The sequence below is a fragment of the Bombus terrestris genome, chromosome 9, assembly GCF_910591885.1.
Source record: "Bombus terrestris chromosome 9, iyBomTerr1.2, whole genome shotgun sequence".
Lineage (NCBI taxonomy): Eukaryota > Metazoa > Arthropoda > Insecta > Hymenoptera > Apidae > Bombus > Bombus terrestris.
Window position 1 is genome coordinate 8,376,596 of NC_063277.1, and position 19,352 is coordinate 8,395,947.

Below are 19,352 nucleotides of genomic sequence, written 5' to 3' on the forward strand. Positions count from 1 at the left end.
GGAAGACCCTATAATGGAAAGCAATAAGTAAATAAATTTAATAGTCCACATAAAAACAATTAAATTGCCTCGAAACAAGCACAATACAAAAAGCATACGTAACGCTGAAATTTCAATCCATGAAAGCACCTGCAAAAAATGAGGAGAGAGTTAGCAATGATTAAGAAGGCTGAAGCTATCAAATAAAATTTTTGATTTCAGCAAATTATTTTAAATTTATTAAAAGAAAAGAAATAATTCAACCCGTGGCAAATATACAAATACATTTGTCAATTATATAGCAAATATAAGTTTATAGTGATTTTAAAAATTTAAAATACATAGAGGTAGAAAATACTTTTAAATAGACCGCCACGATTTCCAATGTACTGTTGGATTTGGATTATAGGTACGAATCGACACTATGCGGACAGTTGAGATATAATAACCACAAGAAAATGGCCGATAGTATGTGTTGATTGGTTGTATCGATTGTGATTAAAGTTAGTGCAAAGTGTAATTAATTTAGTCATTGTAAAGAGTTAAACATATAGTTGAAGTGAAATTTGTTTTTATAGCAAAGCATATTTCGTAATGGTATGTACAAATACGAATATTCTCAATGTACATAAAGGTTTTATAATAATATAGAATTTCCAAGTTTAATTAAAAATGAAGATGAGTTGTCAGAATCTTTTATAAGAGAATATTTAGATAATTATATTTTTATACTTGGATTTACTATAATATCAGCACAAACAAAATACGTATTACTAATACTTTATTACATTTATATTAATGTAAACCTACAACTAAGAGAAGAAATTTTAAGTGATTATACTCTATATTAGGTTAGGTAATAAGGATATATATATACACATATATTAGATATATAAAGAAATTATGGACAATTTATTAAATTAGTCCTTCAAACTTCATTAAAAATATCATAGACTAAGGATTAAGTCTAAGTACACATGAAAAAATGTGTAGTATTGTAAATACTCATGTTTCTGTAAAGGTTTCCATATTTTGTATTTTCAAAGAAAATTATTCTAGACTATACTCTATATTAGGTTAGGTAATAAGGATATATATACACATATATTAAATATATAAAGAAATTATGGACAATTTATTAAACTAGTCCTTCAAACTTCATTAAAAATATCATAGACTAAGGATTAAGTCTAAGTACACATGAAAAAATGTGTAGTATTGTAAATACTCATGTTTCAATAAAGGTTTCCATATTTTGTATTTTCAAAGAAAATTATTCTAATTTTTATTAAAATTTTCAAACTCTCTTGTGTCAATCATTTTCAATGAATGTTAATACATAAAATTTGTATAATACATATTGTACTTAAAAATCTGTAGAACACATAAAGTAAGCAAAATGTACATTGTTAATAATACACAAAGAAAACGTTCTGCAATTGAAAAATAATATAAATTTTTATTTAGGTCATATTTTATTATGAATTGCTTTATATAAATATGCAGTTGCATAAACATCTGCAGCCTATTTATTGCATATTTCAATTCTGAGATATAAATCACTTTTTCTCTGAATATTTTTGTTTCTTATATTTTATTCTATACACCCAAATACATTACATTACATTATATACATTATATTACATTACCCAAATATCTTACATTATAGTTTATATATTAAAGCTCAGATATAATTAATAGGAACTACTCTTGTTATAATTATGATGAAAATTACTTATTAATTTCTTTATTCTGCTCTTTGATCAGCTTCGTGAATAAGTTTGACCAATTTATCGGCAATCTTCTCATTGCATGCTCCAATTGCACGTGGTTGCATGATGTTAATCTTTTCACCTGTAACATATATTGTTATTTTTATACTATATATGTCTTAAATGCAAGTCAATACTAAATTTTATGTGTAGAATGAAATTTTAGAAAACTTTATATAACAAGTTTTTAATTGTCAATTGTCGGTCACCCTAATTTTTTAAATATACTTATAGTATATTTGTTTACATATATCATATTACATATCATATTATATATTACAATCATGAAAAAGAACTGAGAAAAGGCATGTGCATAAATAGTTATTTACCTGTTTCACGATCGACAACGACACCACCTGCTTCGGAAATAATTAACGATGCCGCAGCGATATCCCACGTAGAGATACCTGGTCCCTCGATATAATAAGCCTCGACAGTTCCCATTGCGACATAACACAATGTCAATGCCGCTACACCAAGTGTGCGAATGCTATAAAAAGAAATACATAAATTTAGATAAAAAGTGACTGTAGAAATATGTAGAAATGCAAATACAGCAATAGGAACTAGCAATTCTAATTTTCTCCCTAAATTCGGATTAATGAAATATGTGTATATTCATTTATATGTAAAATTTTTTCTAACAAAGACTTTATGTAAATTGACTGTGTCTTTATGATAGAGTTTTGAAAAGTACAAACTCCTGGTATCCAGGGTTCATTCGGCATGAAAATAACAAATATAAAGATATGAAATACACATACAATATAATTTATGAAGTAACTTCGAATTAAAAAAAAAGTGATAGGATATTTGAGTACCTTACCCTTGAGCTTCTAAAGCGATTGTTCTCATTCTTTCGATAGTCTTTTCCCTCATGTGATGCACTTTTATGAAACCACTTTCCATGCAGACCAAAGCTTTCGACAAATCTGTCAACACATCGAACATTTTTAATATCGAAGAATAAGGATTTGAAAACACATACAGAATAATATTTATTTTTTCTATACGGAATTCATCGTTTTATTCGGTCGAAAAATGATTTCTTTTGATACGTAAAGACACATTAAAGCAGCAAATCTTTTGCAATAATTTATTAACAATATGTCTATTAACTTAAACTTCGTAAATCAAAATTGTAATTTACCTTGAACATTAGAGACCTTTATAGGTTTGTTGTTTAAAAACGCGCCGCGACCCTTCCTCGCTGTGAATAGTTGTTCAAGAACAGGGTTGTAAACGATGCCAATCACCATTTCTTTATTAATCGCCAAACCGATTACGACACAAGTAAGAGGGAGACCATGAATAAAGTTGGTGGTACCATCGATTGGATCAATGATCCACGTCGGATCATCCGTCAATTCTGGAAGCTCTTTTCCAGTCGATTCTTCACCGATAAATCTGCCCAAATTTTTCATACATTTTTCTCTCCCAAAATTTTTTATAAAGTCTATAAAGTGAATTTTAAATAAATATATTTACCTGTGGCCTGGAAACTTCGATTTTAATTGACCAATGACCACTTCCTCTATCTTTCGATCGTATTCTGTTACCAAGTCCCAATTACCCTGCTTCTCATCGACATTTTTTGCACCATTGATAGCTGCCTTGAGTATCTTTAACAAAAAATTGTAAAAATTAATAATTTGAAATATTGTCAAAACTTTTTTTTTTAGAGTTTTATTATAGCGAAAAATATCGTAAACAAAAATTAAATGGTTTCAAGGAAAGCATAATTTCGTACAATACATAGACATAATATTAATGAGTGTATATAATATTTGTACTAACTTATGTAATTTAATTATGATCGCTGATGACTATTAGTCGATGCCATAATAAATAAGTAGATAATAACAATAATAATAATTTCGTAGAATTAGTTCGTTTGAAGTTGCAAACGAGAAAACGTAGTTCCCGATAACTTTATTGATAATACTTCATAATATTTTCTTATTAAAATATTTCCTAGATCAATAATATTTTGTTTTTACACGTCATCTTTTATTATAAGCTTAACATTAACTGATATAAACATTTTACGTATTTCTAATAACCGATAATTTCAAAAGATATTTAAGTTCAAATTATTTATTTCACTAACTTAAAATTTTTCTTTTCTCTTGCAAAAGTTTCGTTAATCGTTGAAAAAACACTTCTGATTAGGAAATTTGAAAAGATCTATACAACAAGGAATGAATGTGCGTCACTTCGATTCATCGTATTTCCCCAACTCTATAAATAATGAATTCTACTTTTCCTATTGCTTATTTTTCCATGTATCAAATAGTTAAGATCGTATTTCCGGCATACCGTATATTATTACTATCGTTTTTAATAACGATTAATTTTAGCATTTCAAGTAGTTAGAAAAACATAATTTTTGATATAACATAAGTGCAAAGATATAATTCGTTAAAATTTGTATATCGATTAGCTTGGAAACGAAATGTTTGATGAAGTAATCGTTTAATAGTCTAATTGATGCAGTTAATGTAATATACGCCCACGAATCTCGTTACCATTAAACCATTCATATTACGTAAAAGTTTGATAGGAATCGATAATCACATCATCTTTTAATTTCTTAAATGATGCCTATTCATTATGTTTGAATTAAACGTTAGCGTATTATTTGAATGTTTCATATTTCTTTACACTTTTTTTTATTTTATTCAAATAATAAAACTAATCTATTCTTGTTCAATTCTTAATCAATTTCTTCCGACCTCGATAACATTTTATGTGAAGTATTTTAACGATTAGTAATTAAACAAGAATGACTTATTAACTTTTTCCGTAATTAGAGAAACAATATTGGGGCTATGCAAAAAAAAACTCTTAAATTTTCTAATTCTTTAAATTTCTGATAAATGAAGTAACAAATGAACTATGGAAATTTATTCCTAAATTAATGTTACTTTTATATTTACCAATTCTAATTGCGTCATAATCCACAAGAATTTGAATTAAAGTATTTCATTTTAAGTGAGAAATACCGTCAATGTCATTTATTAGAATATTAATATATAGAATGCAAATAAAAATTAGTAACATAATCTAAAACCAATTCAACTTATTGTAGTGACCATCTACAACTCAGCGACGCCAAACGAAAATTAAAATTCAACCAATGATCCGTGTCTTATAATCGCAATTCACCCAGTAGTAGAAAAGTGAATGTTTATACACCCTTTATTTCTTACGGACATTATACATATATGTATACGTGCTTACTTGTGCGGCATCATGAGTCAACTTGATTGCGAACTCGTAGTACACATCTTCCGCGTAGCGTGCCATCTCTTCAGATTTTCCTCGTGAACAGCGAACACGAGATCCTTGACGTGAAAACGTATCAACAGGTACTGCGTTAGGTGCAACAGCACCGCGTACTTTTTATTCGTACCGACTTAGAACGTGTCATAAAAAAACCGATTCAAGGATGACTCGATCTGTCGTTTAGTTCTTCCCCGTATTGTAACTGTATGATTTCGGAGTTATGTTTTTCCACATTGTGAACATAAGTAGACATTCCTTCAAATTGTGTTACGAGATAGTAATGTTTACACTGCGATTTTGTACTTTAATCATGTGATTAATTTGATAAATAGCTGTCTGCATAAAAATTCGTTACGGCTCCAACTTAGAGTGGCTTTTACGATTCATTCGAGATAAAATCTCAAAATATGATTTTAATGACAATATTCAGCGACTGACTTTTACTGTTAATAATCTTTCCCTTTTCCTTCTTTATCTTTCTTAATACATCATAATTGCCTACGTTATTTAAATATCGTGTTTGTAATTTCAATGACTAGCTTTCTTCAAACATATATCGATTAATTATTTGGCGATGTATATAGTATTCGCGTAGTATTTGCGAATTTGTTGGGAACGTACGTATGAGAAATAAATATAGAATTTTTTAAAGAAAATAATTTGTTTACAATATTTCCTGAATATTATTACGTAACAATTTGAGTGGATTTTTAAATTTTCCGTATAAGAAGTGATTCATTTTATTCTGTAATTTCCGTGCATTATTGCAATTATTTGCACCGGGTCTCATTACTCATGGAGATATCGTATTCCCAGATACCGTTTCGTACATTGAGATTATTATGGGAGAGCAAAGATTATTATCAAATGTAGTTAGCGATTTGCCAGATGGTTTTACTGCAACAACACTACGAACGCATAAAAGTATATTGTAAAAGACTGTGCCAAGGTAAATTACCGAGACTCGATCACCCTTTCACACTATGGTGATCAAATTTACTAAACGTGTATGTAAAGTACGCTCCTCGAATTTTTAAGTCCCAAACTTATTTTTGTGTCAAGAAATAAAAAAAAACTTTTAATACTTTAAAAAATCTTCAATATAATTCCACTAATTTAGTCATTCTTTCACATTTTCAAACTTAACAAATTTTTTAACAGAGAAATGATACAGGGGATATAATAAAATTAAATATATTATCGTCTAATTCGTTTAATATGTTTCATAGCTTATTACACACTATCTTGATTTAAATGTGAAGTTTCAGCCATTGATAGTGTTCGATTTCTAATATGAATGTAACATCTGTTATGTGTGAATGTACGCTCAATAACTGGAAGTATGTCACTTATTACATCCTTGAGATTTTCAGGCCGTTTTATTGTTTAATATCCTATTTTTTCTTTTCAACTAGTTTTTTTTACCAGATACAATACATTTCCTTTCTAAATTATATATAAAGCATAACCATATGTTTAGACGATTTCCAATGAAAACACGGTCCTTCATTGTTGTTCATTGCACAAGATTCACACATTTTTATTCAGTTTTTGCTTGTAATATTTATTCGACCGTGAATTTTTCCAGCCATAATTTGAAATGTTTATGAATCACTATACTTCCTTGACCAACCTTCGGCTACTCTTTTCCGTATCTGTAGCTATCTGGCAAGTAATGTTCCATTCCAAACAGGATACGTATGCAGAGACTTCATTTGATCTACAATTGTTCCGTATCTTTTCACAGATCTTATTAACACATTAACATATTAACATATTTCCAACTATAGTTTAATAATTATTTAATTTTCTGAAATCTATATCTCATGGAATTTTTATTTGACGAGAATGGAACTTTGAATGAACATTTGGAAAATAAAAAGAGTAAATGTTTAGTATGTATCGGTTATCTTTTGATTAGTAATTTCATAAACATATATCAAGTTTCCATAATATTTTTATTAGATAATATTTTAACTTTTTGCTCACCAACATTCCTTTTGTAGTTTGAATAAATCATTTGTATGATATTTATTTATAGGTCGATCAAATTCTTAACAATCATTATCTAGGTTCTCTTATGAATCATTTGAATTTTTTAGAATTACATTCCCTTATTTTATTTTTTAGGATTAATTAAAATATACTCGGTTATTTAGAATTTTCACAGCTCTTGTTTGCGACTCTTGCAAGCTCCATGAATCATGTTATTTACCTTTGTCTCTCGATACTCCCTATTAACCAAATTAATATTATTTAATTAAGATAATATAGATAAATAATATCATAAATGTCTTATTCGTAGAATCTTACAAATAAATCTTGACATTCTTCTTCTAAGCATTGCATTGCTTTTACGTTATTTTACTTTTGAAAATTATCCTGTTCTTTCATTTAGAAGAAGAGGTATCAATGGTTAAACAAAATTATTAAGAATATAATAATACTTTTATTCAGTACATAATAACTAGAATATATAATAATCCGGCTGATTCTCTATTTAGAATTTGATCACGTCCTGGTCAATCTCTTCCTCATTATTCTCAGATCAGTATCAGTGATCAGTTGCTTTATTTCCACCGCTAGTGTTTCATTTGCTGCAGCAATTGTTTTTGGTTTCATCACATTATATTCCTCGTCTGCAAGAAGTTTAGTTCTATTATTTATGCAATTGAATTTCAAATTATTCGATGATAAAAATAAAAAGATATTTAAATATTTTCACATTTTCCGGTTCATATCAAATTACGTATATTAAACTAAATATAATAAATATAATCAGTATATATTACTTTTAAAAATATTAAATATTTAATATTAATTTAGAAATATAAAATATAAAATTAAGGATTAAAATATTAAAATATCAAAGCGTAGATTGTTCCTCGGAATATTGTAACATTTGGATCCGAAACGCAATTACAGTAATCCAAGAAATGAATACAAAGAAAAATATTAAAGTATCGTAGTATAACATGAAGCAGTCGTTCTTTTAAATCTAAAAAAAAAAGGTTCTTCCTTTCTCTTACCCATTTTATTAACGCACCTTTAGTGTCAATTACCGTGCCGCCTGCTTCACAAATAATCAGCACTCCCGCTGCTACGTCCCAAGGTTGAAGATGATCCATTTGAAAGCAGTCTATCGCGCCTCTTGCTACGTATGCTAAAGCCAGCGCAGCTGATCCCAAAAATCTAACTCTAGACATCCAGTTACATAAAATAATTCTACCATTACTTCTATTCCTCTTTATTTCATTCTTTATCGGTCACTCTTCAACTCTCTTTCAATTTTCTAATTATACTTCTTAATCCAAATGAACACTCACCCTTGTGAAGCGTTAAGAAGAGCCTCGAATCTTCCCCATCTGATGTCTCGGTTTTTTGAAGGAATGCGAAGCGAGAATAACTCGAGCTCTATCAAAGACTTTCTTAGTTCTGTAAAAGATAACCGGCATAAATGTTTGATTACTCGTTTCAATTCTCGAACAAAATTATTCTTTCCATCTTTATACACCACGAATAATGACTATCGCCACTTAAGTTGATAATGAAGCTTTTTCTCATACGAACTGGAAATTTTTTCTATTATTAAAAAATTGAAAACTATCTTGAATTGTTTTTATAGATCTTTTATAGATATGGAAACGACTTCTTTTTCAAGCGTTTAAAGTACCATTACCAGTATTGTGTGAAGTTTTAATAGGTTTGTCGTTTAGAAATGCGCCGTGTCCTTTAATCGCGGTATACAGTTCTGAAGTGATTGGATTATAAATAATTCCTACTACGATTTTCTTGCAAACTGCTAGGGCGACGGAAATACAGGTGTTCGGATTTGTATTTATATAATTTATAGTTCCATCTATGGGATCTATGAGCCATGTAGGTTTGTCTGTTAATACTGGCGCATTTTTAACGCTAGCCGTAGTCTCTTCTCCAATGAATCTGTTTCAAAAAATATTTTTAAATAAATATTAATATTTTATTTCAGCAACCCGGTTACATGCGACCATATTTAATTCGCGTGATTCCAATTAGATTAATATCTGTTTAACTGATTAGCGTTGGTTACTCACTCATGATCTGGAAATTTTTCTTTCAGACTTTTGACCAATATATCTTCAATTTTTTTATCATAATCTGTAACAAGGTCCCATTCATGACCTTTAGTTTCTACAATTTTCTCTCCTTCAAAACCGCATTTAAATATCTAAGGAGAAAATGAAACACAGATAAAAATTATCTGATAGGTGTTGGCTCAATGATAAGTAAAGACAAATCATTCCTTTAACTATAATAGCTACTTAATTTCTTTGTATTCAAGTTGGTCGATGTTATTTTGGATAATTGATTTAATAATTCTTCGAGAAATTTATTTTATTGCTCTTTAAAATATTGATTGGTTAAATTTTACAAATTCTTAAAGGATCGATTTTAATCATTTTTATTCGAATGTTTCGTCAAAAAGATATAAAACTTGAAAGGAATTCCGAATTTTTGAACGAACGTAAATCTTGTACATATCCCTTTTTAACTCTTTCAAGGTAAATTAACGTTGGATATGTAGTTACATTTACTAAGTGCATAAATTAATTCGACCTCTTTTTGAACAAAATTGAAGTTTCATTTATGAATTATGTAACGTGAATTCGAACAAAGTATTTTCATTGTTTAGCTAATTATGAAATTGTATAAATATAGAGGGAATTTTTCAAAATTTCCTCAAGGTGGGAAAATAACGAATATAAACGAGTAATTTCTAAAAATGCGATAAAAATCGCTATTGTTAGAAAAGGTATAACTCAGTTGTCTCTTAAAATTATCTTAATACGTATTATCTCGTTAGTAAGTTTTTGAAAATTTCTCTTTTCAATGAGAAATAATATATCCAATGTTAGTAATAATATCTATCGCTGCGTTAATATCGATAGAATTTCACCAGAAGAAGAGAATAATTATCACTCACTTCGCCTGCTTTCAAGATTAACTCTTTGGCAAACTCAAAGTAATTCCTGATGTCCAGCTCGCTCGACATGATCGCCGATCCTGATGCTTTCGACAGAACGACTGATCGATTGAACGCGCGAACCGCGTGTCGGGATCCTCTTATCTTTAACATCAGAGATATAGAATCGTGTAAATGGCATAAGTACTTGAATCTAAACATTCGAAGAGAATTCGCTATCTGAGATACCACATTGTAGTTTTAATTCAACTTGAAAAGTATTGATTTGAAGTTTGTAATGCGATCAGTTAAATCTGTTTTCGAAGCTGAGTTCGTTTAATTACAGTATAAATGCATGTAATCGAAAGCTAAAAATGTTTCCTCACATTCATATGGCATAACTTTTTTCAGGATATTCATTTTTGTTTCTATATTAATTTTGCTTTGAGATGTATAATAACAATATAGTTACAAGTGATAACATATCACTTATAAACAGTTTACTGCCAATTTAAAAAATCATCGATTATTGCGATTAACATCAATAACATACAGGCTGTTAACTGTTTAGTGTTGCAATCTGACATTTCGCGTGAAATATTTTTTATATTTTATAACTGTAACACTGGATTGACATATTGTTAAATCGTACGTGAATAAATATAATAATTTAATCTACAAAATAATTTTTCGTCAAATTGTAACACTAGATATCAGACCGCAGCTTTAATCTCGATGTTCTTGCATTCTTGAATTACAAGTTCAAATAATATAGAAAATAATTACTTTCTTTAAAATCAGACTGGTACTGATCAAATTGGCCCCACTGGATCTGGAAGTCCACCTGGTGTTATACAAGAAAATATAAATTCTTTGCAAAAGGCTATTGAGACCATGGAAGAGAAAGGTCTTCAAGAAGATCCACGTTATTCTCAGTTACTTGCTTTAAGGGCTCGTCAAAGCAACATGGGAGAGAAACAAGTTTTCACTACACAACAATTACAACAATTGCGGTATGTTATATGAAATATATTAGTTAATCGATTATATACGTATTATTAATTGTATCAATTATTTATTAAGATTAATTCTTTATACATAATTATTTGCAGGATACAAATAATGGCATACCGATCATTGGCAAGAAATCAACCATTATCTCAGCAACTTGCACTTGCCGTTCAAGGTAAATTAAATAGAAATAATATTATTAGTTTTACGTTCTAGCTAACTATTCTAGTATTTGCATTGTTTTGTTTTGTTTTGTTTTGTATTATTTTACATATGAAAGTAATACATTTTTCTGCGTGTCCGGGACGCGTACAGTCTTAACTTCGGTTAGATTAGTCGATGCACCCACTTAATGGTTTAATTTATAACTTCATTATATTCTTTCCAACAAGAGTAAATATTCATATCGTGAAAATTGAAAAATAGAGTAGGATAATCTATAATAAGAGTTTGATGTAGAATTAATTTAAATAGGTGGAGCATCTCCTCCTTTAGGTGTGGGACAACGTACCCCTGTGGATCCATCTCAAGGATCTGTTTCTACAGCTCCACAAATCTCTGGCTCAAACTTAATTGGTCCAGCAATTTTTCCAAGAGCAGGTTGTCAGACGCCACAACTTCCTCCTCAACCATATGTTAAAGCTAACAAAGTGACAACTGTAGCAAAACCAGTTGGTTTAGACCCGTTACTGATTTTACAAGAACGTGAGAACAGAGTTGCAACGCGCATAGCATTACGAATGGAACAATTGAACAGTTTGCCAACTAACATGCCAGAAGATCTTCGTATCCAAGTTCAAATAGAACTACGAATGCTTAGAGTATTAAATTTTCAAAGACAACTACGATCAGAGATTTTAGCGTGCACTCGAAAGGATACTACTTTAGAAAGTGCAGTGAATGTAAAGGCTTATAAACGTACGAAAAAACAAGGTCTTCGAGAAGCTAGAGCTACCGAGAAACTCGAAAAACAACAAAGATTGGAAGCTGAACGTAAACGCAGACAGAAACATCAAGTAATTAAATTTCTAACTTTTCAAAATGCTATTAAATAGAAAATTATATATAATCTTTATTGTTATTTTACCAGGAATTTATTAATTCTGTACTTCAACATGGTAAAGATTTCAAGGAATTTTCTCGAAATAATGTGGCCAAGTTGGCCAGACTTAACAAAGCTGTTCTCAATTATCATGCAAATGCTGAAAGAGAGCAGAAGAAAGAACAAGAGCGTATCGAGAAAGAACGTATGAGACGTCTAATGGCAGAAGACGAAGAAGGTTACAGAAAACTGATTGATCAAAAGAAAGACAAACGATTAGCATTTCTATTGTCACAGACAGATGAATATATCGGTAATCTTACTGAGATGGTAAAGCAACATAAGATAGAACAAAAAAAAAAGCAGGTGGAAGCACGAAAGCTTAAGAAGGTACACATATTCTTTACTGCTTTCATTAATCTTTATTAATCAGTTTAATAATTATTGTGTTATCACTTATATAGAAAAAGAAGAAGCAACAAGATGGTGAAGAAGGTGATGATGGAGATGATGATACTCGTGTTGGAGTGATTGAAACAGCTACTGGCTGCACATTAACTGGCGAAGAAGCTCCACTAATGAGTCAACTTTCAGCATTTTTAGAATCTCATCCAGGTTGGGAACCAATTGAATCAGAAAGTGAAGAAGATAGAGATGATGAAGAAGAAGGAAACGAAGGTGAAGAAAAAGGTGAAAAGTCTACTGGCGATTTAGACGAAGAAAAAGTTAAGAAAACGATACAGAAAGCCAAAGTAGAGGATGATGAATACAAAACCGAAGAACAAACATATTATAGTATTGCACACACCGTTCATGAGATAGTAACAGAGCAAGCATCTATCATGGTCAATGGAAAATTGAAAGAATATCAAATAAAGGTTTGATATTAATATGTTTTCAAGCATTCAAAGCTGTTTTTACAACATATATTCTAAAACGTCCATCAATTTTAGGGCTTGGAATGGTTAGTTTCATTATTTAACAATAATCTGAATGGTATACTTGCGGATGAAATGGGTCTCGGTAAAACTATTCAAACAATAGCTTTAGTGACTTATCTTATGGAGAAAAAAAAAGTGAATGGCCCATTCCTTATAATTGTTCCTTTATCGTACGTATCACTTTTATTAAATATCCTAAAATATAAGAAATATAAAAAGTAAAAGAAAATTATATTTTTAATATGTTATTTTAACATTTAATACTTTCTTTTAGAACGTTATCAAATTGGGTGCTTGAATTTGAGAAATGGGCTCCCAGCGTCGTAATTGTATCATATAAAGGTTCACCAATTAATAGAAGAGCTATTCAGTCTCAAATGAGAGCTACTAAATTCAACGTTTTACTTACTACATACGAATACGTTATTAAAGACAAAGCGGTCTTAGCAAAATTGCAGTGGAAGTACATGATTATAGATGAAGGACATCGAATGAAAAACCACCATTGTAAGCTAACTCAAGTGCTAAATACTCATTATCTGGCTCCTCATCGACTCTTATTGACAGGAACGCCATTGCAAAATAAATTGCCTGAATTATGGGCATTATTAAATTTCTTACTTCCTTCAATCTTCAAATCTTGCAGTACTTTTGAACAATGGTTTAATGCTCCATTTGCAACCACTGGCGAAAAAGTCGAACTAAATGAAGAAGAAACTATTCTTATTATTCGTCGATTACATAAAGTATTACGTCCTTTCTTATTGAGACGTTTAAAAAAAGAAGTTGAGTCACAGTTACCCGACAAAGTAGAATATATTATAAAGTGTGAAATGTCTGGACTGCAAAAAGTTCTCTATAAACACATGCAGAGCAAAGGTGTATTGTTAACTGATGGCTCAGAAAAAGGAAAACAGGGTAAAGGAGGTGCTAAAGCTCTAATGAATACTATTGTGCAGTTAAGAAAATTATGCAATCACCCATTCATGTTTCAAGCTATTGAAGAAAAATACTGCGAGCATGTAGGTACACAAGGATCTGGTATCGTTACTGGTCCCGATTTGTACCGTGCATCTGGAAAATTTGAATTGTTAGATCGTATTCTTCCGAAATTGAAAGTAACAAATCACAGGGTACTATTATTCTGCCAAATGACACAGTTAATGACAATTATGGAAGATTATTTAAATTGGAGAGGATTTAAATATTTGCGATTAGATGGTGCTACAAAAGCTGAGGATCGAGGAGGTTTACTAAAAAAATTCAATGATCCTGGTTCTGAATACTTCTTATTTTTGTTATCAACCCGTGCCGGTGGTCTTGGATTAAATTTGCAAGCTGCAGATACCGTTATTATTTTTGATTCTGATTGGAATCCACACCAGGATTTACAAGCACAGGATAGAGCACATAGAATTGGTCAAAAAAATGAAGTACGTGTAATCAGATTAATGACGGTTAATTCAGTTGAAGAAAGAATATTAGCTGCAGCCAAATACAAGTTAAATATGGATGAAAAGATTATACAAGCAGGTATGTTCGATCAGAAGTCCACTGGTTCTGAACGACAACAATTTTTACAAAGCATTTTGCATCAAGATGATGCTGAAGATGAAGAAGAAAATGAAGTACCAGACGATGAAACGGTTAATCAGATGATCGCACGAACGGAAGGTGAATTTGAAATATTCCAAAAATTAGATTTAGAACGAAGAAGGGAAGAAGCAAAGCTGGGGCTAAATAGAAAATCTCGATTATTAGAAGAAGCTGAGTTGCCCGATTGGTTAGTAAAAGATGATGATGAAGTTGAAAAGTGGGCGTCCGAAGAAGAAGAAGATAAATTCCTTGGGCGTGGCTCGAGACAACGAAAAGAAGTTGATTATACTGACAGTTTAACTGAAAGAGAATGGCTCAAAGCAATCGACGAAGATGTTGCTGAATATGAGGAAGAGGAGGAAGACGATAAAAAAAAGAAGAATACACGGAAGCGGAAGAAAAAGGGCGAGGAAGACAACGAGCCTGTGCTAAAGAAACGAAAAAGAACTTCAATTGATCCAAAAATAAAACGAACTTTGAAGAAGTTGCTTACGGCAGTCATTAATTACGCTGATGGCACAGGTAGAATTCTCAGCGAACCGTTTATGAAGTTACCATCCAAAAGAGAATTACCGGATTATTATGAAATTATTAAAAAACCATTAACTATCAATAAATTACTTCAAAAGATCGAAGAAGGAAAGGTAAATATATATTATTTGCTATATATTTTTTAATTATTGTAATTATATCTATTCTTTCAATCATAATGTTTATTCTATACTTATTATTACAGTACACTGACTTTGACGAGCTTGAAAAAGATTTTATGCAGCTTTGCAAAAACGCACAAATTTATAATGAAGAAACTTCTCTCATATACGAAGATTCCATTGTTCTACAATCTGTTTTCATGGATGCACGTCAACGAATTGAAGAGGAAGGCAATATTTCTGACATAAATGATAAAGGTACTTCTTATTATGGCACTTTAATAAAAGAAAATGAAACAATAAGACTAAAATGATTCTATATGCATGCAATTTTTATAAGATCAAGGTGAAGAAGGATCAGATGCAGATTCTAGTGTTAGAAGAAAAATTAAATTGAAAGAAAAGAAGATTGAAGGTAGAGGAAGTCGGAGAAGGAAAGTCATTAAAAGATATATATCAGATGATGATGACAATTGAAGATTATACATGTACAGTAAAATTTAGTGTTAAGTATTAATACCTCTCGAATTTGATTATTTTTTTATATTGAAACATAAATTGCTATCTTTAATACTTACAGGATTATCCACTTAACTCGAATCCCGCACTCGCGAGAACATATGAGAATGGCAATGTATGAGCTGTTGTTAGAAGTATAATTAGGCGAAAACATAGCGCCTTCAAATACAATTTTAAACAAAACACTGTAATTACATTTTAGGTAAGCATAATCCAAGATATGAGTTACTAAAAGTGAAAAATTAAGTTATATGTGGGAACAGGATCGGGTGCGTTTTCTTGCTTCGAAGCTTCGGGAGCATGCAGGGACATAAAATAGTCAGGCGAAAACGCGAGGCTCGCTTTCTCACCGATCGTCTTCTCCTTATTGTGACCTCAAATTTAAAGTCCATCAGCAACTATCAAACTGGTCAGTATCCTCGCCTAATTATACTTCTAACAACAACTCATAGATGGCGAATGACATTTGATTGCAATAGTAGGCGTATATGTATAATGTTGCCATTCTTATCTGTTTTCGCGAGCACGGGTTCCAAGAGATAAGTGGATAACTCTGTGTGTGTGTGTGTGTGTATATATATATATATTACATATATATTACATATATATATTATATATTATATATCATATACATATAATATATATAATATATATATAGAAACTGAGTTGTGGGTAGATTGTAATATTTCATTGTGTTCTATGAATGGAAGAGTTACGTATGTTGTAGTAAAACATTTAATTTTGCGTTACGTTATGTAAATGTAAGTAAAGATATTGAAAACTAAAGAAAGGGAAGAAATGGTTCATACAAGCAATTCGTAAAGTGTTCATACTGTTTAACTCCCATGAAGTTCATCCTATCAAACCCCCTACGATGAGTTAATGTAATTAGAATAAACAAAATTTCGAAACTGTATATTAAAAAATTTATTGTCATATACATTACTCAATTCTGCCAAAGTCGCAAAACTTTATCTTTTCCACCAGATGCAACACGCAACCCATCTGGAGACCAATCCACTGCATAAATTTCATCTGCATGACCAGGTAAATCTTGGCAAATTTTTTTTGTTTTTAAACTCCATACTAGGATAAAAATGTAAAACAATTTTAAGAACAAATTTAGGTCCAAATTAACATGTTAGATGTAATTTGCTTACGTTTTAAGGTAGAATCTGCGCTACTGCTGACAAGTAAACGGGAATCTGCACTCCATGAGATTGAGTATACAGCTTGCACATGACCTCTTAATGAAGTTATATACTTCCCTGTATTTGATTCCCATAATTTTATAGACTTATCAAATGAAGCAGATGCAATTATGCGACCATCTGGTGAGAATTTCACATCATTAATTAACTGTTGGTGTCCTGTCATTCTTGCTAAAATGAATAATAAAAAAATAAATATTTTTACTTTATGATACTCATTGTACTTATGTAATAATGAATAATACCAATAAATTTCTTTTCCTTTTCTGGTTTCCATAGAAATAATGTAAAATCGTCAGAACCAGAAACAAGTAGTTCTTCCCCTACAGATTCGTAACGCTTCTTTGCATATTCTACGCGATCTTCATTTGTTTCTTGATCTTTTCCAAGATGAAAAGAACCAGTTCTAAGTACATAATCCACATTCAATGCTAAAGTGTTCACCCAATGTGCATGACCTTCCAAAGTCCTACACAAGATCCCCTAAATATATTCAATCAATTTTAATGAAACATTTAATAATCTTACAATGTCCAAAGTATTTTTACAAAACTTACATCTTTAGCTCGCCATACTTTGATAGTCCTATCTTGTGAACCAGAATAAATAAGACCACTACCACCCCACTTAACACATGTCACACTTTTTGTGTGACCAGATAGAGTACGAATAGTTTGTGAGCGTACTGTGTCCCATATCCTCAGGTCACAATCTTTTGAACCACTAACTAAATACTGGCATTCAGGATTTTTATGATATGGTTCCCAACATAAAGAGGTGATCCACATTTTGTGTCCTAACATTGCTTTTCCTACAAATTTATAAGAGTAAAATGTAAATCATATTACTAATTTATGTTCATTAAAAGTAAACTTCTAATACTACTCGCCTATCTGTGTCCCTGTTTTTGGATTCCATAATAAAATTGTACCATTTTTACATGCAGATGCAAGCTTAGTTCCACATGGAGACCATGATATACATAATACCCAATGTTTATGACCTTCACATGTATACTGTGGAGTTTGCGTATATATATCCCAAAATCTTACTGTTGTATCTCCAGAACCACTAGCTAAACATGTTCCAGCTGGTGAGAAAGCGACTGATATTACAGCCTCTTTATGACCTGAATATAATAAATGCCTTTATTTTATGTAATATAAAGTTCTATCATTTTATATAATAAAATATATACCTTCCAATGATCCAGTACACCGTGTAACTGCTCTAACTTTAAAAATTGCTTGTGGCTGATATATAATATCAATTACATCCTCACTAATGCTAAAATTTTCTTTGATACTGTTTTCTAAACTATCTGTGATCTCAATATTATTTACATAAAAAGCAAAAGGTATTGGTTCTTCAGTTTGTAGAAGTGCATTACAAATTTCTTGTAATTTATCAACAGTAATATTTATGGGTAAATCTAGTAAACCTCCTGGTAATATGTCACCCTTATCTGATTTCAAACGTGATAAAATCCGTTTAACATTTTTTATATCTGCTGAAAAATTTTCATTGTGTTGCTTGGTCTTGTCTTCTTCTTCAAGTTTTCTTTTACTCATATTGAATTAATTATGAGATATCTTTCAGGACAAGCAATCTAAAAATTTTTATAAAACACATGCTTATGTCTCTTTTAAAAATATTTATTGCAAATGATAAATTAGATAACTTACATAAATTGTCACATTTAATTTTCATTACATAAGTCAAAAATATTTTAATCACATTATATACTAGTAAGAAATATGTTTCAAGACAACAAGAATATCAAAAATTTCTTTCAAAATAACTAATTATTTATGTATAAAAATAATTATTCACGTGGTCAAAATAACTAAAACTAAACCTATAAACTGTGATTTAATACATATAACTGCTATAACCTATTTATGTTTGTAAGAGTTGATTAATCAAATTGTTAAAAATGTTGATTCAATTCCTGGATTTGGTGAAAAAGTAATTAATTTCGTAAGATATTATTGAACTCTTTTCTCAAATATGTTTTTCGAAATGTAATAGTGATTTGCTAACTAACTACGTTTAGGGAACAAATCTGACCACTGCTCAATTATCAAAAAATTACCACCAGAAATTCTGTTATGGAAGAACTTAAACAAAAAATAGGTGAGAATAGTAAGGGCTAGTTAGCAAGATAGAATTTCGGTCAATTAATAAGGCTATGGTTGGATTGTTATAATTATCATTTATATATTCATGTCATTTTATACATATTTATATAATTTTTCAGTTTTTATTAATAGTATTAAGGATTTTCCTCTCTTTTGTAGAAAAATACGATTCATAATGTAAAAATGTTTATAATATAAAAATCAAATAAAAATATTAATAACTAAATCAAATTCGTTATTGAAAGCGAAATTAATAA

General features: G+C 30.2%; 4 protein-coding genes across 8 annotated transcripts; 1 reads left to right on the forward strand and 3 right to left on the reverse strand.

Moving 5' to 3' along the window:
• Positions 1 to 410: 410 nt before the first annotated feature.
• Positions 411 to 16,659, forward strand: LOC100646868 (ATP-dependent helicase brm). Of its 2 annotated transcripts, XM_048408811.1 has the most exons (11): positions 411 to 576; positions 10,783 to 10,994; positions 11,094 to 11,167; positions 11,467 to 12,008; positions 12,083 to 12,424; positions 12,499 to 12,912; positions 12,988 to 13,145; positions 13,250 to 15,215; positions 15,308 to 15,482; positions 15,565 to 15,712; positions 15,805 to 16,659. In XM_048408811.1, exons 1-10 carry the CDS (start codon positions 574 to 576, stop codon positions 15,699 to 15,701), a joined length of 4,023 nt encoding a protein of 1,340 aa, XP_048264768.1. In that variant the 5' UTR covers positions 411 to 573; the 3' UTR covers positions 15,702 to 15,712; positions 15,805 to 16,659. The 2 variants fall into 2 exon arrangements, with proteins under 2 accessions (XP_048264768.1, XP_012167216.3); XM_012311826.3 differs by having other exon boundaries at positions 15,565 to 16,659.
• Positions 1,557 to 5,264, reverse strand: LOC100647224 (inositol monophosphatase 2). Its single transcript, XM_003397588.4, has 6 exons — positions 4,995 to 5,264; positions 3,240 to 3,373; positions 2,902 to 3,158; positions 2,578 to 2,683; positions 2,081 to 2,241; positions 1,557 to 1,833 (listed from the first exon to the last, which is right to left on the reverse strand). Exons 1-6 carry the CDS (start codon positions 5,058 to 5,060, stop codon positions 1,727 to 1,729), a joined length of 831 nt encoding a protein of 276 aa, XP_003397636.2. The 5' UTR covers positions 5,061 to 5,264; the 3' UTR covers positions 1,557 to 1,726.
• On the reverse strand, positions 6,237 to 16,796 carry LOC100647344 (inositol monophosphatase 3). 2 transcript variants are annotated; one of them, XM_048408815.1, is made up of 9 exons: positions 16,685 to 16,796; positions 10,768 to 10,825; positions 10,003 to 10,146; positions 9,113 to 9,246; positions 8,719 to 8,981; positions 8,366 to 8,474; positions 8,086 to 8,237; positions 7,353 to 7,678; positions 6,237 to 7,273 (listed from the first exon to the last, which is right to left on the reverse strand). In XM_048408815.1, coding segments are annotated over exons 1-8 (990 nt in total). In that variant the 5' UTR covers positions 16,687 to 16,796; the 3' UTR covers positions 6,237 to 7,273; positions 7,353 to 7,550. The 2 variants fall into 2 exon arrangements, with proteins under 2 accessions (XP_048264772.1, XP_048264773.1); XM_048408816.1 differs by lacking the exons at positions 10,768 to 10,825; positions 16,685 to 16,796 and adding an exon at positions 11,504 to 11,620.
• On the reverse strand, positions 16,494 to 19,110 carry LOC100647105 (notchless protein homolog 1). Of its 3 annotated transcripts, XM_048408813.1 has the most exons (8): positions 18,640 to 19,105; positions 18,153 to 18,563; positions 17,844 to 18,083; positions 17,512 to 17,765; positions 17,200 to 17,437; positions 16,904 to 17,125; positions 16,690 to 16,829; positions 16,494 to 16,612 (listed from the first exon to the last, which is right to left on the reverse strand). In XM_048408813.1, the coding sequence occupies exons 2-7, from the start codon at positions 18,523 to 18,525 to the stop codon at positions 16,690 to 16,692; spliced, it is 1,467 nt and encodes a 488-aa protein (XP_048264770.1). In that variant the 5' UTR covers positions 18,526 to 18,563; positions 18,640 to 19,105; the 3' UTR covers positions 16,494 to 16,612. The 3 variants fall into 3 exon arrangements, with proteins under 3 accessions (XP_048264770.1, XP_048264771.1, XP_020720216.2); XM_048408814.1 differs by lacking the exon at positions 16,494 to 16,612 and having other exon boundaries at positions 16,656 to 16,829; positions 16,904 to 17,074; positions 18,640 to 19,110; XM_020864557.2 differs by lacking the exon at positions 16,494 to 16,612 and having other exon boundaries at positions 16,656 to 16,829.
• Positions 19,111 to 19,352: the final 242 nt, after the last annotated feature.

Bases quoted from the DNA above. Each gene is read 5' to 3' on its own strand.
- LOC100646868 (XM_012311826.3), top strand. The intron at 11,168-11,466 runs GTAAATTAAATA...TAATTTAAATAG, and splicing joins ACTTGCACTTGCCGTTCAAG to GTGGAGCATCTCCTCCTTTA. The intron at 12,425-12,498 runs GTACACATATTC...TCACTTATATAG, and splicing joins AAGCACGAAAGCTTAAGAAG to AAAAAGAAGAAGCAACAAGA.
- LOC100647105 (XM_048408813.1), bottom strand. From the start codon at position 18,525: ATGAGTAAAAGAAAACTTGAAGAAGAAGACAAGACCAAGCAACACAAT. The intron at 18,084-18,152 runs GTATATATTTTA...TATTATATTCAG, and splicing joins GTGTACTGGATCATTGGAAG to GTCATAAAGAGGCTGTAATA. The intron at 17,126-17,199 runs GTATTATTCATT...TATTCATTTTAG, and splicing joins AAAGGAAAAGAAATTTATTG to CAAGAATGACAGGACACCAA.
- LOC100647344 (XM_048408815.1), bottom strand. The intron at 9,247-10,002 runs GTGAGTGATAAT...TTTTCTCCTTAG, and splicing joins TAATCTTGAAAGCAGGCGAA to ATATTTAAATGCGGTTTTGA. The intron at 7,679-8,085 runs GTGCGTTAATAA...AACTTCTTGCAG, and splicing joins CACGGTAATTGACACTAAAG to ACGAGGAATATAATGTGATG.
- LOC100647224 (XM_003397588.4), bottom strand. From the start codon at position 5,060: ATGGCACGCTACGCGGAAGATGTGTACTACGAGTTCGCAATCAAGTTG. The intron at 3,374-4,994 runs GTAAGCACGTAT...TTTTTGTTAAAG, and splicing joins TGACTCATGATGCCGCACAA to ATACTCAAGGCAGCTATCAA. The intron at 2,242-2,577 runs GTAAGGTACTCA...TTCTTTTTATAG, and splicing joins ATCGCTTTAGAAGCTCAAGG to CATTCGCACACTTGGTGTAG.